The 14,598-nt window shown below is 33.9% G+C and overlaps 1 protein-coding gene across 8 annotated transcripts; it reads left to right on the forward strand.

The window, feature by feature from the left end:
- The first annotated feature begins 1,736 nt into the window (after window positions 1–1,736).
- On the forward strand, window positions 1,737–14,267 carry LOC118057550 (uncharacterized). Of its 8 annotated transcripts, XR_012170626.1 has the most exons (26): window positions 1,739–2,011; window positions 2,447–2,639; window positions 4,354–4,571; window positions 5,903–6,008; window positions 6,114–6,215; window positions 6,450–6,509; window positions 6,657–6,735; window positions 6,995–7,145; window positions 7,593–7,716; window positions 7,829–8,009; window positions 8,536–8,564; window positions 8,910–9,058; window positions 9,371–9,473; window positions 9,668–9,763; window positions 9,837–9,892; window positions 9,990–10,113; window positions 11,066–11,128; window positions 11,248–11,307; window positions 11,397–11,558; window positions 11,889–11,962; window positions 12,052–12,145; window positions 12,333–12,469; window positions 12,569–12,649; window positions 13,570–13,675; window positions 13,992–14,113; window positions 14,218–14,267. XR_012170626.1 is itself a non-coding variant. In XM_035070168.2 (25 exons), the coding sequence occupies exons 2-25, from the start codon at window positions 2,466–2,468 to the stop codon at window positions 14,061–14,063; spliced, it is 2,601 nt and encodes an 866-aa protein (XP_034926059.1). In that variant the 5' UTR covers window positions 1,739–2,228; window positions 2,447–2,465; the 3' UTR covers window positions 14,064–14,267. The 8 variants fall into 8 exon arrangements, 7 of the variants coding, with proteins under 7 accessions (XP_073267241.1, XP_034926059.1, XP_034926051.1 ...); XM_035070168.2 differs by having other exon boundaries at window positions 1,739–2,228; window positions 13,992–14,267; XM_035070160.2 differs by having other exon boundaries at window positions 13,992–14,267.
- The last annotated feature ends 331 nt before the right edge of the window (window positions 14,268–14,598 follow it).

The raw sequence follows: 14,598 nt of genomic DNA on the forward strand, positions 1-14,598 counted from the left end.
TCAATTACAAAAATATATAAAAATTACATTTCAAATTTAATTATTTTTAATAGGCTACACGGTTAAAAAAATACAATTTAGATTTTTACCAAATTACTGCTTTTTTTTACTGCGCGAAAGCTCCCAGTAACAAACGCAGTCCCTTCAAATCGTCACATGGTCTTCCTCGAATTTGCTTACTGTACAGTTTTTTTTTTGCCCCCCCTCTCTCTTCTTACTTCTCCCCAGACAACAAGGACATGCTTGGCTCGCCAAGCTGAGGCCAAAAGACACTGTTGGAAAAACTTTATCAGAATCGTCAGAAGATACGTTAACTTGCACCCATGATGTGCGCTGTCAGATTCCCCTAGACTGCCAGAGATCCACAAGTTCTCGCTGCTTCCTTGAGGCTGGATTCACGATCACGTGGTCCATTGTGGGGCGTACAAAATGAAGGACAGGCACTGCACAACTGACTTTTTATTTTCTACAAAAGGAAAGGTTTCGAAACGTGGTTGTTTTTTTAATAAATAAAAACTAATTATAAATTGGGTTTATAATAGTCAACTCTTGGTTTTGCAAAATATATATTTAATCCTTATATTTTAAATGTATTTATAACTTAATCCTTTTATCCTTTTCATGCTCCTCTTCACTTCGTTCGATTTTTTTTTTCTGTTTTAAAAGATAGAAGAGGAAAAGAAAAAAAAACGATTATATTGAAATATTTGTGAGAAAAGAAGGAATTTCTAAGAACAAAATACTTTTAATAAGAATGGCTAATGACTACTCAATTAGTTTTTAATATTAAAAGGATTATTTAATTCGTTTTTAAGACCAGATGGATGAATTTATAATTTACTCCAATAAAGATAAATTATTGAAATATTGAAATATTTGTCTTAGACACGGTTTGGCATTGCGTTCCAAACGGTGTTTCATCAAATTTTAATTTTTTTTTTTGTTAAAATTGAGTGCGGTTTGTACTTTTTAGATCGTTTTGATGTGCTGATGTCAAAAATAATTTTAAAAAAATGAAAAAAATATCATTGGCATGTATTTCAGCACGAAAAGCTATTTGAAAAGCAACCGCTACCACACTGTCAAACACGCTATAAGTGTGGTCATGGAAAGTATGATTTAATTTGTTATTTTAGAAAATTATATAAAATGATATTACATCCTCCTGGAAGGAGAAGATATTTTTGATAGTTATCTCTAGATTATATTGTTAAAATTATTTTATTTTTTTTTATTATATAAAATTACTTAGATTTGAAATACAATAATAAATAAAAGGTTTACTTACCATGTAGTTATTAATATAATGGTTACCGGAGACTTATATGATCGTTAATTTCAGAGCTCGTGGAATTAGTCGAGGTGCGTCTAAGCTAGTTCAGATACCCGCATTAAAAAAAATAAAAAATAAATACAATATATATAAAGCTTTAAACACTTCACTCACACATAAGGTGTTTTTAAAATTTATATATATAAAAAAAGTGATCAGATATGTTTTAAAAAATATAAAAAACAAAGCTACCGCAATTTAAAAGAACTCGTTTGAAAATACAATTGAAAATTTAAAATCTTTTTAATATGTTAATATATATAAAAAAATAAATTTAATACATTTCTAAAAAAAAAAAAAATTTAACCGCCAAGGAGGTTGTTACCACGTACGGGAGCCAAGCCTAAAACGATGGAAAACTGAAAACTACGCTATCTTTTCAAATAAGTTTCAAGGATTTGAAATTATGTATTTACAGCTGAAGACTTTTCAGTAACAGTACTAAACGCAATAGTCGCTTATCCAGTTAACTCTTCTGCCACATTCATCGAAGGGGAGTGTGTGAGAGAGAGAGAGACCCTACTTTAGCCAGACTTGTCTTCTTAGACGTCTCTGGCTTGAAGGCAGAGAAGCTTTTGAGAGTTGCGGCAGGTGGAACGTGAAGCTATACTAGCTTTCACGGGAAGGCCAATTGTTGGTTCAGACCATAATCGCACATCCTGATAACATTTTGCAGAGGTAATTAAGCTCGATCATTCTTCTCTTATTACTTCTCTCTCCTTCTCTAGTGTACGCTCTGCGTGTGCGACTATAAGATTAGAGCAATATTACTGGCCATGAAAAAAAGACGAACTATGGGAACCAATGGTGGCTTTAGTTCTAATCCAAGCTTGGAGGAGATACTCATTGCTATATCAAGAGAGATAATGTAATCCAGCAAAATTTGCCATTACAGGTAAATGTTTACTTCTGATTTTGTATACATGGGAATATTTTGGGCAAATATTCTCTGTATCGTGGCTGTTCAATAAATAATCACAGTTTGGTACTTGATAAAATGTGTTTATGTTTATTTATTTACGAGTTGTACAAATATTATCAAGCTTCTTGAGATCTCTTCGATATACTTTTCTTTCGAGACTTCAAAGATTTGTGAAAATGTAACCAATGCAGGAATAGAGTAGAGTAAAAAATGAGAGTAGCAGTGGTTGGTGCTGGGATTAGTGGACTTGTTTCAGCTTATGTTCTTGCAGAGGCAGGAGTTGAGGTTGTTCTATACGAGAAAGAGGATTACTTAGGCGGCCATGCCAAGACCGTCAGCTTTGATGGTGTTGATTTAGACCTCGGCTTCATGGTCTTCAATCGGGTCAGCCACATCTTCTAATCTATTTTTCTTTCTTCTTTAAAACTCTCTCTCTCTCTCTCTCTCTGATCTCTCTTCCCCTTGTTGCTAAGGTATGGATTGATGAATGTTCTCGTGATTACCACGTTAAAAATGGAAATACATGAATCCAATCATTATTGGTACTTGTCGGATTAAGTGTAGCTAGAGCTATATATTTTTTTTTTTTTTTTTTGGGGGGGGGGGGATTAAAAAACGAAAATTCGATACAGACAAATAGATACATATTTTCAATTAGTGAGGTTCTTTTCTGTACTTCTACTTATAATTTATTCATTTCTATTATTTTTATCAATCATGTCAGGTATGGTTGGTTAATATTCCAATAAGGTAGCCTCGTAAATATTTCGATTAGTTATTTTGTTCTTGATGGAAAGAATTTACTAGCATATATGAATTGTTTGCTTATGGCTTAATTTTTTTATGTAAAAACCTAGCTCACGACGACAAAAACAAAAATAAATAAATAGACAAGTTTAAGTGTCCATGACATTTTTTTGGGAGATGATTGGTCATTGCTTCATAAGAAGATACTGAAAAAAAAATAAGTAAGAAAAGGACTTATTCAAGATAAACTTTCGAAACTGTTAAAATTCATCCGAAAATTTAAATGGGTTTCCATAATTAATTTTGTTCACCAAATACGAATCCTGTTCGGTCAACTGGCACAAGTTGCCGGTGTCTGATTTTACTCTTGCATGTTTTGAAGGGGGTGATGGACATTAACCATATTGCATTGAAATATCAAATTCATGGCATTTGATGAATAGTCTAGATACAGGACATACCTTGAACTTTCCCTTGCCATTGTTGTTGTCTGCATAAAAGTTGATTGCTTGAAACTTCAAAAAGTTAATGTGCTGCTAAGCTTAAGGCTTGCACCATGTCTCCCAAGGTTTCGAGGGGAATGGCTAAAAGTGCTAAGGTGGACAAGAAATTCTGGATGGTTTGATAATTGAAGACAAAACTCAAGTGTACATGGATCGAATCATAATAGCATGGCAATTGTCCAGCCTAACATGGCAATTCAATTTTTATGTAAATTTATGAGTCAACTACTGCCTGTTAAGCTGATGGATTATAAGGATAAAACAGAGAGATGAGTAAGCCTTTTGATCGCAAAACTAAGAAAACTAGTATGGACTTTTAGATAGAGAAATCTAACTACGTTATGAGGTTGATAACATGGAGTAAAGAAAAATAAGCGAATAAAGCTGCAAGTAAAGTGAAAATAAAACATAAAGCTAAAATAAAATTAATAAGTTGAAAGACATGATTGGTATGAAGATGACTGTTACAAGCTCATTTTTATCTATTTATTGAGAAAATTAACTACACTAGTCTCTGGTATATCTTGAATTGCTAGTGCTCTACTGCTCTGGTTTCCAAATTGCCTGCAGAAATTGTGCCCACCGTCTATAGCAATGGCTGATAGCTTTTACCAATTTTAGTGGTTTAGTGGTTCAAGTGTGAGCAAAAACTAGTTTACTCACATGCATCATACTTGATATTGTTTCTTAAAGTTACTATGTGGTCCTAGGTAATCAAAGATTATTGATTTGGCCTGATAGCTTATGACAATTGAAGAACGTTTATTTTTTATGTAAGCAATGTAGTAGTTTTTGTTACACTCAATGAGTAGGGTTAATTGACTTGGAGAGTATCGGCATATAAACAGGTAACATATCCAAATATGATGGAGTTCTTCGAGAGCCTTGGAATAGATATGGAGTTATCGGATATGTCATTCTCAGTGAGCTTAGACGAAGGGCAGGGTTGTGAATGGGGTAGCAGAAATGGGTTATCAGGTTTGTTTGCACAGAAGAAGAATATGTTAAATCCGTACTTTTGGAAAATGCTTCGAGAAATTATCAAGTTTAAGGATGATGTACTCAGGTGAGCCATTCTCTTTTCAGATATTTTGTACAATGTGCATTAGGACATTAAACTTACACCGCATGTGTTTCTTGTATTTTGGAGCTGAACATTAGCTGCTGACATCAAACTTATTCAGTGTTTTGTTCATAAGGATTTAGGATGTGCAGTAGCCATTCCATTTAATTAATTTTGCCTCACATGTTATTGTACCTTCAAGTTTTTCTTTCTAATGCAAACCTGACATTAGCAAACGAAGCAATCAATTTGATTCTATGGTGCAAAAACATGCCCCATGGCCTTGAGTTCATCATTCAAGGCTTAGCTGAACATGCATTTGGCAGGAATCATGGCAAATACCTTCTAGGACTTATCTGGCTTTTAATCTTCTAGTGTTATTTGTTGTATGGGCATATAGGACGAAGAGTGTGTTTGGTATTGCGGTAGCTGTTGTGGTTGTGGTTTAAAAAAAGTTGTTTTATAAAAAGTACTTTTAGTTGAGGTTGGTTTGAAAAAATAGGTGTTTGGTTAAAACTGTGGTTAAAATTGAGGTTGAAAAAAAAAATAGTTTAATGTGTTTGGTTAAGAATGCTTTTGAAATTGAGATTATAAAATAATTTAAAAAAATATATATTAATATTGATGGTTTTAAATTTAAATATTATAAAATTAATTACTCCTATTACATCATGAAAAAAATAATACGTTATATAAAATATTTTTTATTATTCCATTAAACTATTTATAATTCCATTACGTACAAAATTTATTCGATAAAAACTATAAAATTGATATTACTGTGCGAGTGAATTTAATTCACTTTATACTAGTTTTTCGAGAAAAAAATATTGTTTTGTCAATGAATTTAACTCTTTAAACTATTTTTTTTTTTAAAAAAAAATTAATACAATTAAAACTTTCACAAAAAAAAAAAAAAAAAAAAAACAACCGTGAACAGTGCAAGTGAACAGTGCAATTCACTGGTGAACAGTGCAGTGAATTGCACTGTTCCTATTTTTTTATAACGTGCAGAGAATTCCTGTTCAAGTGAAAAGCATGTTTTCGTTGCTTTTCCTTTTCAGCGTTTTAAACACAAAAATTGTGTGGGTTCCATGAACAGTAAACTGCTTTTTTATATTACCAAACGGCTGCGTGCTGCGTTTTAAATAAAACACAGCCGCAGCCGTGTAGACAAACGGAGTCGAAGGCAGCTTGTGGTTTCTTGAGCTCTGACTTGAGAATTTGATTCTGTTCATAAACTAGCCTTTTAAGGCATTAATTAACGACTCGCTGTAATTTTAATGGCTTCCGAATGGGAATGGCAACTAATTTTCTTTTCTTTTCTGCTGCAGTTATCTTGAGATGCTTGAGAACAATCCAGATGTTGATAGGAATGAGACCTTAGGGAAATTTGTCAAGTCACGAGGTTACTCTGAATTATTTCAGAAGGCTTATCTTGTGAGATCTCTAGAACATATATCCTGTCCCGTTTTTTCAACCTTCTAATTAGGTTCTACTTTTGGTCGCCTTACTTCATGACACCAATAACGTTGCATATTTTAGATTCCCGTATGTGGTTCGATATGGTCCTGCCCTTCAGAAGGAGTCATGAGCTTTTCAGCTTTCTCTGTACTTTCATTTTGCCGTAATCATCATTTACTTGAGGTAAGTGTTGTATGTTTTCTGAAATAAGTAGAATGCATATATTCAACCAATACATGATGCTGATATGTGCACACATTGTTAAAGTGAATCGCTCATCTTTGCCATTTAGCCATTTCTATATGCAACATTGACTTTGGCATTACATAAGCAAACCATATGCTTTTGTCTGCTATTGGAGTTCTAGGCAAACAGATATATTAGATTTTTCATTGACTATGCCTTTGTACTCTGCAGCTCTTTGGTCGGCCTCAGTGGCTCACTGTCACACGGCGATCGCATTCTTATGTCAACAAGGTGCTCACTTGCTGCTTTCACTGGACTACACCATATTTCTTTCTTAACATTATCTGAATAGTCGTTGTTTTAATTAATGTATTTAGTTTTGAGCTGAAACGGCATTCTTCTTGTGTTTAATTTCATTCAACGTGGTAAAACAATCAGGTCAGAGAAAAGCTGGAAAGTTGGGGTTGCCAGATACGAACCGGTTGTGAGATACAGGCTGTTTCAACTACAGACGAAGGTAAGCTGTAACATTAATATACTAGGAAATTTGTGGCAGTAAATGCTGTATAACATAAGAGTTGACGATGATTATGTTTGAAGATGTGACGTGTTTTAAAATCAGAAGTTCATTGAAATCTACAACTTCTGCAAAAGCTAAGAAAAACTTGAATAAAATTAATAAGAAAAAAGGAAAATAATCTACAGAAAATTCCTTGATGATTGATGAATAATACTTAGCTCGAGTAATTCTAATGGTAACATGAGAAGTATTTTAGCAGGTTGCGCAGTTCTCTGTAGAGATGGCTTGCTAGAAATGTACAGTGGGTGCATAATGGCTGTCCATGCCCCAGATGCTCTGGCATTATTAGGAACGCAAGCGACATTTGATGAGACGAGAATACTTGGTGCTTTCCAATATATATATAGGTAATTATTTTTATTTTCTTCCACTTTTCATTTATTTTTCTGCCGTAGCTGACATCTTTGTAGGACTAAACATCATCAGCTTAAACTTTTGGCAATTAAGTACATTTGCACCACACTTTACAGGACAATTACTTATCAAGTTTGAGATACCACTTTCTGACAGTTGATGGTTTGAACCAAGTAACACACTATTCAAATAGAAGAGAATTTTTTTTCCCTTCATTTATTAAATTGCCATAAATTTTTGAAGCTTAAAAATTTGCAGCATCCTTTCCAATGAACCTGTGCAAGAATTATAATGTCAGGACTATTTCTATCGGTAGTCCTCTGGTAGTCCTTCTTTTGAGAAGTTTAACAAAAACAAACTGTTGAAAAGTTGATGCAACTGTAAACTCGTTTAGTTCATTCGCTCAAGATTTGCAATCATTCTACTATTTCTATTGGCAGCGATATTTTCCTTCACCGTGATAAAAAGTTTATGCCCCAAAACTCAGCAGCATGGAGTGCATGGAATTTCTTAGGAAGTACTGACAATAAAGTCTGCCTGACATATTGGCTGAATGTGCTTCAGGTTTGTTTGTAATTGAGTCTCAGAATTTATCTGTCAACTTTCAAAAGAATAAGGAATAAGCCCAATATCGCTCTATCTAATTCTATTGTTTAAATATTGTATTTTTCTGCAGAATATTGATGAAACAGGCCTACCTTTTCTTGTGACACTCAATCCAGATCATGCACCAGATCATACCTTGGTCAAGTGGTCAACTGGCCATCCTGTTCCATCTGTAGCTGCAACAAAAGCTTCGCTTGAGCTTGATCATATTCAAGGCAAGAGGAGAATTTGGTTTTGTGGAGCATACCAGGGTAAGTCTTTCGTTTGTAAAGAAGAAAGGAAACTAGAATAGATACAATGTTTGCTTATTCTGATACATCTATCTATGCTCTGTAGTTTTTTTTTTTCCTTGCAAGCTGCATTCATAATGCCCACCATGATTTCATTTAGGGCAATCCAGATTAAAAAAAAAAAAGAGAAATGAAACACTGTTTGGGTATAATATAGAATGTTGAAGACTATGACAATTATTGACAACCTTGGATAATTTCGAAAATTCTTTAATCAACTACGAGAGGTTCTGCTAACATTAATTTTTTTACAAACTTCCCAAGCCAGTTTCAAATTTGATGTGGGAAGATGAGCATATGTACTGCACTTTATTTTTTCATGTTTTTCAACACAATCAGGGGACAAGTTCCTTTTAAGTTTCCATTATAGTTCTTTTTTATTATTATTGTTATTGCTCAGCCTTCAGAGATATTGCCACTTCTCAGATTTTAGGTGCCTGGACTATTTTGATACTGATCAGCAGAGCATTCCGTGTTGTATTTTCAGGTTATGGCTTCCATGAAGATGGACTAAAGGTAGGCATAGGTGCCTCTTAAGCTGCTTAATATTAAGTAGAGACAACCTCTATTTTGACCCCTATGTTTGTAGTGAAAAGAAAATTCCTTTGTGTTCTATTTTTGGTCAGTTTCCACATGTCTTTTTGCTGGGAAGCTATAAAATGTTTCTAGTTCTAGGGCACAAAGGAATCATGCACTGATAAGCTGTTCTCTTCTTTTCATGAACCCACTAAGCTCATTCATATCTTCTTTTCATGAACTCATGAAGTTGGTGTTCTGCCACTGACAAGTTAGATATAACATTTCTTTGTATTGGTTCCGATAAAAGAAAATGAAATTCTGTGTTTCTATTACACTTTGCAGTCAGGCATGGTTGCTGCAAACGGTTTTCTTGGAAACAGCTGTGCCATTCTGAGCAATCCAAAACATATGGCACCTTCTATGTTAGAAACTGGGGCGCGCCTTTTTGTTACTAGATTTCTTGGACATTATATCTCCACTGGCTGTTTAATGTGAGTTAACTTATAAAAATAATTGCTATCCCTTTTTATTGTGTTTTCTTTCTAGCGTTTTGATGTTACAAAATCAGGCATGCATAATGTAGGCTTTCTGCAGTTTACCTCCTCTATTGTCTACCAATCTAACACCACTTTTCATTGCATCATCTCCTGTCGCAACATTGCTATCTTTGTCATTTGTCCAAATCTTTTAACTTTATTCTCATTTCTTCTATAAGCTTGTTTTTTCGTCTTGAATCTTATTGATATTGAGAGTCCATACTAGATTATCCTCTCTTTTTCAATCAATATATGGTGATTTGACAGTTTGCTGGAGGAAGGAGGCACAGTTTTCTCCTTTGAGGGAACTACAAAAAAATGTTCACTGAAAACTGTTTTGAAGGTTCACAATCCCCAGTTTTACTGGAAGGTATGCACGCCATTGTAGTTCACTTCCAAGCAAATCACATTCCACCTTGAGTTCAAAATAATCAAGAGGAAAAAACTGAACTGAATTGATATGCTACAAACAGAAGTTTTTTTTTTTTTTTTTTTTTTAGAATAATTTAAAAGCCTAATTCAAAATTGTTACTGCAACTAATGTGCTCAATAAATTTTTCTCAGATAATGACACAGGCTGATTTAGGCCTTGCAGATGCATATATCAATGGTGATTTTTCCTTTGTTAACAAAGATGAAGGCCTTCTAAACCTTTTCATGGTGAGATAACTGATCTAATCTATCTCTTGTGGATTGAATTTCAAAGAACTTTCTTTACTAATTTGTATTGCAGATTCTCATTGTAAATAGAGATGCTAATAAATCTGCATCAAAGCTGAACAAGAAAAGGTATGCTATGACTGGTAGCTCTGAAAATATGATATTACAAGAGATTGATATTTTTGTTTCTTTGTTTCATTAAGTATTCTCACCCTGTTGGTTTCAGGGGCTGGTGGACACCATTATTATTCACAGCCGGTATTGCATCTGCAAAATTTTTCATTCAGCATGTATCAAGGCAAAATACTCTTACTCAAGCTCGCAGAAATATCTCTCGTCATTATGACCTGGTATGAGATTGTTAAACTGGCACCGATTCAAAAAAATTCAGTTTTTCCAGTGGCCTTACATTATGTTTAAACATCTCTTTCTATGCCATGTTGAATTATTTTTATAATGTCCTTACTTGTATGCGTAATGGAAGGAAAAGAAAATAGACCACGGCTGCTAGCAAGCTTATGGAAAAACTATTTAATTTTTGAGATGAAGATGAGGGTGCCAACATTTGAACACCAAACCATTACATTAAGATGGTTTTAGTTCTATACCATATTAAATTGTCAGATCTAGCAAAAAATATAGCCTTTTAGGGTGTAGGTAGTGGGGACACTAGACCCACATTGCAGAATACACGAGTATATGGACGGAGACGACATAGAATAACCCAGCCTATCACTCTTTGGTTGGAAGACTTATTTTTGCTCATTGTTCCGCATTAGTAGGCCTAACATTTCTTTCATTGTCATTCTCACTATGCCTTTAAGCCAATTCCTCAACTCATCAGTGTATTTTGGCGATATCTAAAAAGAAGAGGGAGACAAGCTAATGAAAATATTCAAATAAAAAGAAAAGCTAATGAATAACTTCTAAGATTCTTTGTGATCTTATATATGTGAACATGCAATGCAATGGACTTGCCAAAGCATTCGTATTAAGCAGGATGTGTAACATGGAATCATTGTCAAAAGTCTTAGTTTCTAAGATTCATTTTGAACCTTGTTGAAGGAACGAAGAGATAGTGCTGCTTTCACTCTCTAATAATATTCACGGTGTTACAGTTTCAAACTTCTAAATTAGTGACCTCGCTAGTTTTTTTCCCGTATCATAGAATTGTGAGAGGTTGTTGATTTCACTATTTGTCCATATATTTACTTCTGTTGTGGTCTTGGAACTTTTTTGTTGTCAAAAGTGTAATTATTTGTGATACTAGAAGCTCACATCCTTTTCTGGCTGCGTCTCCAGAGTAATGAGCTTTTTGCATTGTTCTTGGATGAAACAATGACGTACTCCTGTGGAGTATTTAAGGTTGGAATCCCTGCCTATTTTTTATTTCATTTAAAATAATGCATGAAAAAAAATAATCTAATCCCTGGCATGATATGTTTATCTGATGATGTGTTTATTTTTATGTGTTTTGTTTAAAGACAAAAGACGAGGATTTGAAAGATGCTCAAATGAGAAAAATATCTCTTCTAATCGAAAAGGTGAGCCTATCACTTAGCTAATTTACAATTTGACCAAGTTTGCTTGATGCTCATGTCAACTTTTATGTTCTTACACCTGAACAATCTAGGCTAGAATCAGTAAAGATCATGAAATTCTTGAGATTGGTTGTGGCTGGGGAACCTTGGCCATTGAAGCTGTCCAACGAACTGGATGTAAATACACTGGCATCACTCTATCTGAAGAACAACTAAAATATGCAGAAATGAAAGTGAAGGAAGCTGGCCTCCAGGTATGAACTGGAAATTTGAAGGACAATTGCAATTCTGATATCACCCTGATTTTCCTGCTTTTTTCTACTCTTTGGCCAGTGGCCCTTTTGCCTTTTGCCTTTTGCAGTTTTCACATGCATATGGATGTTAAAGCTTTCAAACATAATTAGAGATTGTATTATATAGCAAGCAAGGAAAAAGTTGGCAATGTCTCATTTAAAAAAAAAAAACCTGGTTATGTTCATGGAGACAAGGTTTTCTAGAGGGGATTTCTTTTGCTTTGTACTGAAGCATAACATGGTTTTTTCTGAAATCAAGTAACTTGTTTTTAACATGAACCATGTTACCAGGACCGTATAGCATTTCACCTCTGCGATTATCGCCAATTGCCCAAGACCCAGAAATACGACAGAATAATATCCTGGTGAGTTCTCTCACCGAAATATTACTTTTTGATCATAAATGTTGTACTAATACTATTACTTTAATGGCCCTCATATTTCACTTGTCCAGTGAAATGATAGAAGCCGTCGGCCATGAATACATGGAAGAGTTTTTTGGCTGCTGCGAATCAGTATTAGCAGAAAATGGGCTTCTTGTCCTACAGGTAATGAAAATATTGGAATTTTTATATTTTTTTGCTTATTTCTTCCCCTTTGAATTGTAAGGTAATGGGAGCGATGGTAGAAGTTAGTGCTTAATTGTCAGGTTCTTTAGCAGTTTGGGCCATGCACATTATTCTACATTTTACTTAACACTGAGGGGGCTGACTGTTTCCAAACATTTTTTTGTAGTTCATATCAATACCAGAAGAAAGATATGATGAGTATAGACAAAGCTCAGATTTTATTAAGGAATATATTTTTCCTGGTGGATGCTTGCCTTCATTAACAAGAATAACATCAGCCATGGCCACCTCATCGAGACTGTGGTAAGAGCCGTCAGTTTTAGCTGAATTTTGCTGCTGATGCCATTGTTCTTTCTTCAAATTACTTTTCTGCACAATGAACTTAAGTTTGTGTTTGCACAGCGTGGAGCATGTGGAAAACATTGGAATTCATTACTATCAAACACTTAAATATTGGAGAAAGAATTTCCTGGAGAATCAGAGGTAAAAGTCACTTCAGAATTTTTCAGATTATTTTGCAACTTATGGTGTCAGCTTCACCATGTTCTGCCAGGAAGAAAGAACCTTCTAGTTTATGCCAAACTTTAGGTTTTTTATATGTTGATGGAAGACACAAGTTTTTTCATAATATTTATATGGCTTAATTAGGAGCCCTTTTTAACCTAATTTTTGCGTCTCCATCCATCATGGATATGCCTAGCCTACCACTTTTACGCCTTCAATTATCACTAATGAATCTTATACAAAATAAAATATATAATTATACATAGTGTTAATTTAAAAACATGACGTGATATATGAACCATTTTAAGGAATATTTTTTACACTGTGTTGATCATATTACATTTTCGAATTCGCTGTTACATGCTAGGCAGTAATCTTTAATTACAACAGAGTTAGCATGAATAATGCTTGACATGATCCTGATCCGTGTGCCAAAGAAAAGAAGATAGTTGGCTTCAAGAAATAATGAATTGCTTTTCCTATTTTCAGAAAATGAAAAATATTCCATGTGATTGTAATGTAAAAAAATCTTGGTTGCATTGTTAGAGAATCCTTCAGACCAATAATTATTGAGAATCTGCTACAAGTCACATGCCATTCATTCAGGTAATTTAGTAGTTTAATTGATTTTCAGTATGATGAATAGATTCCCTTACAGACACGTTCATGTAGTAGGATGCATCAAAAGTTTGTGCAGAATCAAAATTAGCGTTTGCTCGCCAGAAGACTATTGCATTTGCAAGAATTGACACCAGAAGTTTCTGAAATCTATATCATTCGTTCTGTTTATTTTCATCTCCTTTTTTTCCCACTGATAATCTCAGTGGCTGGTTGTAGAATAACTATAATTTTTAGAATCAAACCGGCTATTTATGCTGGTGCATTGATTTTCTCTGTAGAAAAATTCATGCCCTGGGATTCAATGAGAAGTTCATCCGAACATGGGAGTATTATTTTGACTACTGTGCAGCTGGTTTCAAGACACATACACTTGGAAATTACCAGGTAAATCTCAAGATTGCAATATTGTTATTCAAAGCTATAATATGATTTTTGTAATTATCAATCAACTTCTCATTAAACTTCTTTGGAACATGCCTATACTAACTATCAACATACAGAAAAATGGATGTTTGTGATCAGTAAAAACTTGGTAATATTTATGACATATAACTACTCGCAGAATATATAGTTGATAGGTGCTACGTGCTGATGAGGTGTTTATGTCATGATTTGTTTAATCCGAAACTACATATGGCTTTATTAAAATTCTGTCCCTTCAGCTTACAAGCAAAGAAATTTGATTTCCTCTGCAATGTAGGTTGTATTTTCACGTCCTGGCAATGTTGTTGCACTAAGCAATCCATACAAAAGTTTTCCTTCAGCGTGTTGATTTTTTCTGGGAAGGAAGAAGATAGCACCATCACACTGAAGCCAGTACAAGTATGAATTTCTTCGTTTTCCGGTTTTTCTTTATTTAGTTAACTTTGATCATTTGTTGTCAGAGAGCTAAAAGTATATTATTTGCTGCTAATTGAATCTTGCAGCCAAATTCAAAGATCTCCCTTGAAATTAAGAATTTTTGTTATTATTTTGAGATTGAATATAAAATATAAAAATTTGATAAAAAAAACCTTTAATGTTTAAAATACAACAAGATTGTTTTTCTGTTATAAAAATTTTATTGTTTATACCAAAATACCATTATCAAATTCAATTTACAATCAATGGATCCTGGCCATTGACCATCATGCAGAAAAAAATGTAATATTTATAGGAAGTCATTTCCAGCGCACCATGAGAATCTGGAGAAAACATTTCTTGGAGAACAAGAGGTAAAGAGCAATTGCATAAATTTTTCAGTTCTTCGCAAACCGTGGTGGGAGGATTTTCTTTTTGTGTTTCTGATCATCAACTAGAGATGATTT

This window comes from Populus alba, chromosome 8 (genome assembly GCF_005239225.2).
Source record: "Populus alba chromosome 8, ASM523922v2, whole genome shotgun sequence".
NCBI classification, from domain to species: Eukaryota; Viridiplantae; Streptophyta; class Magnoliopsida; order Malpighiales; family Salicaceae; genus Populus; species Populus alba.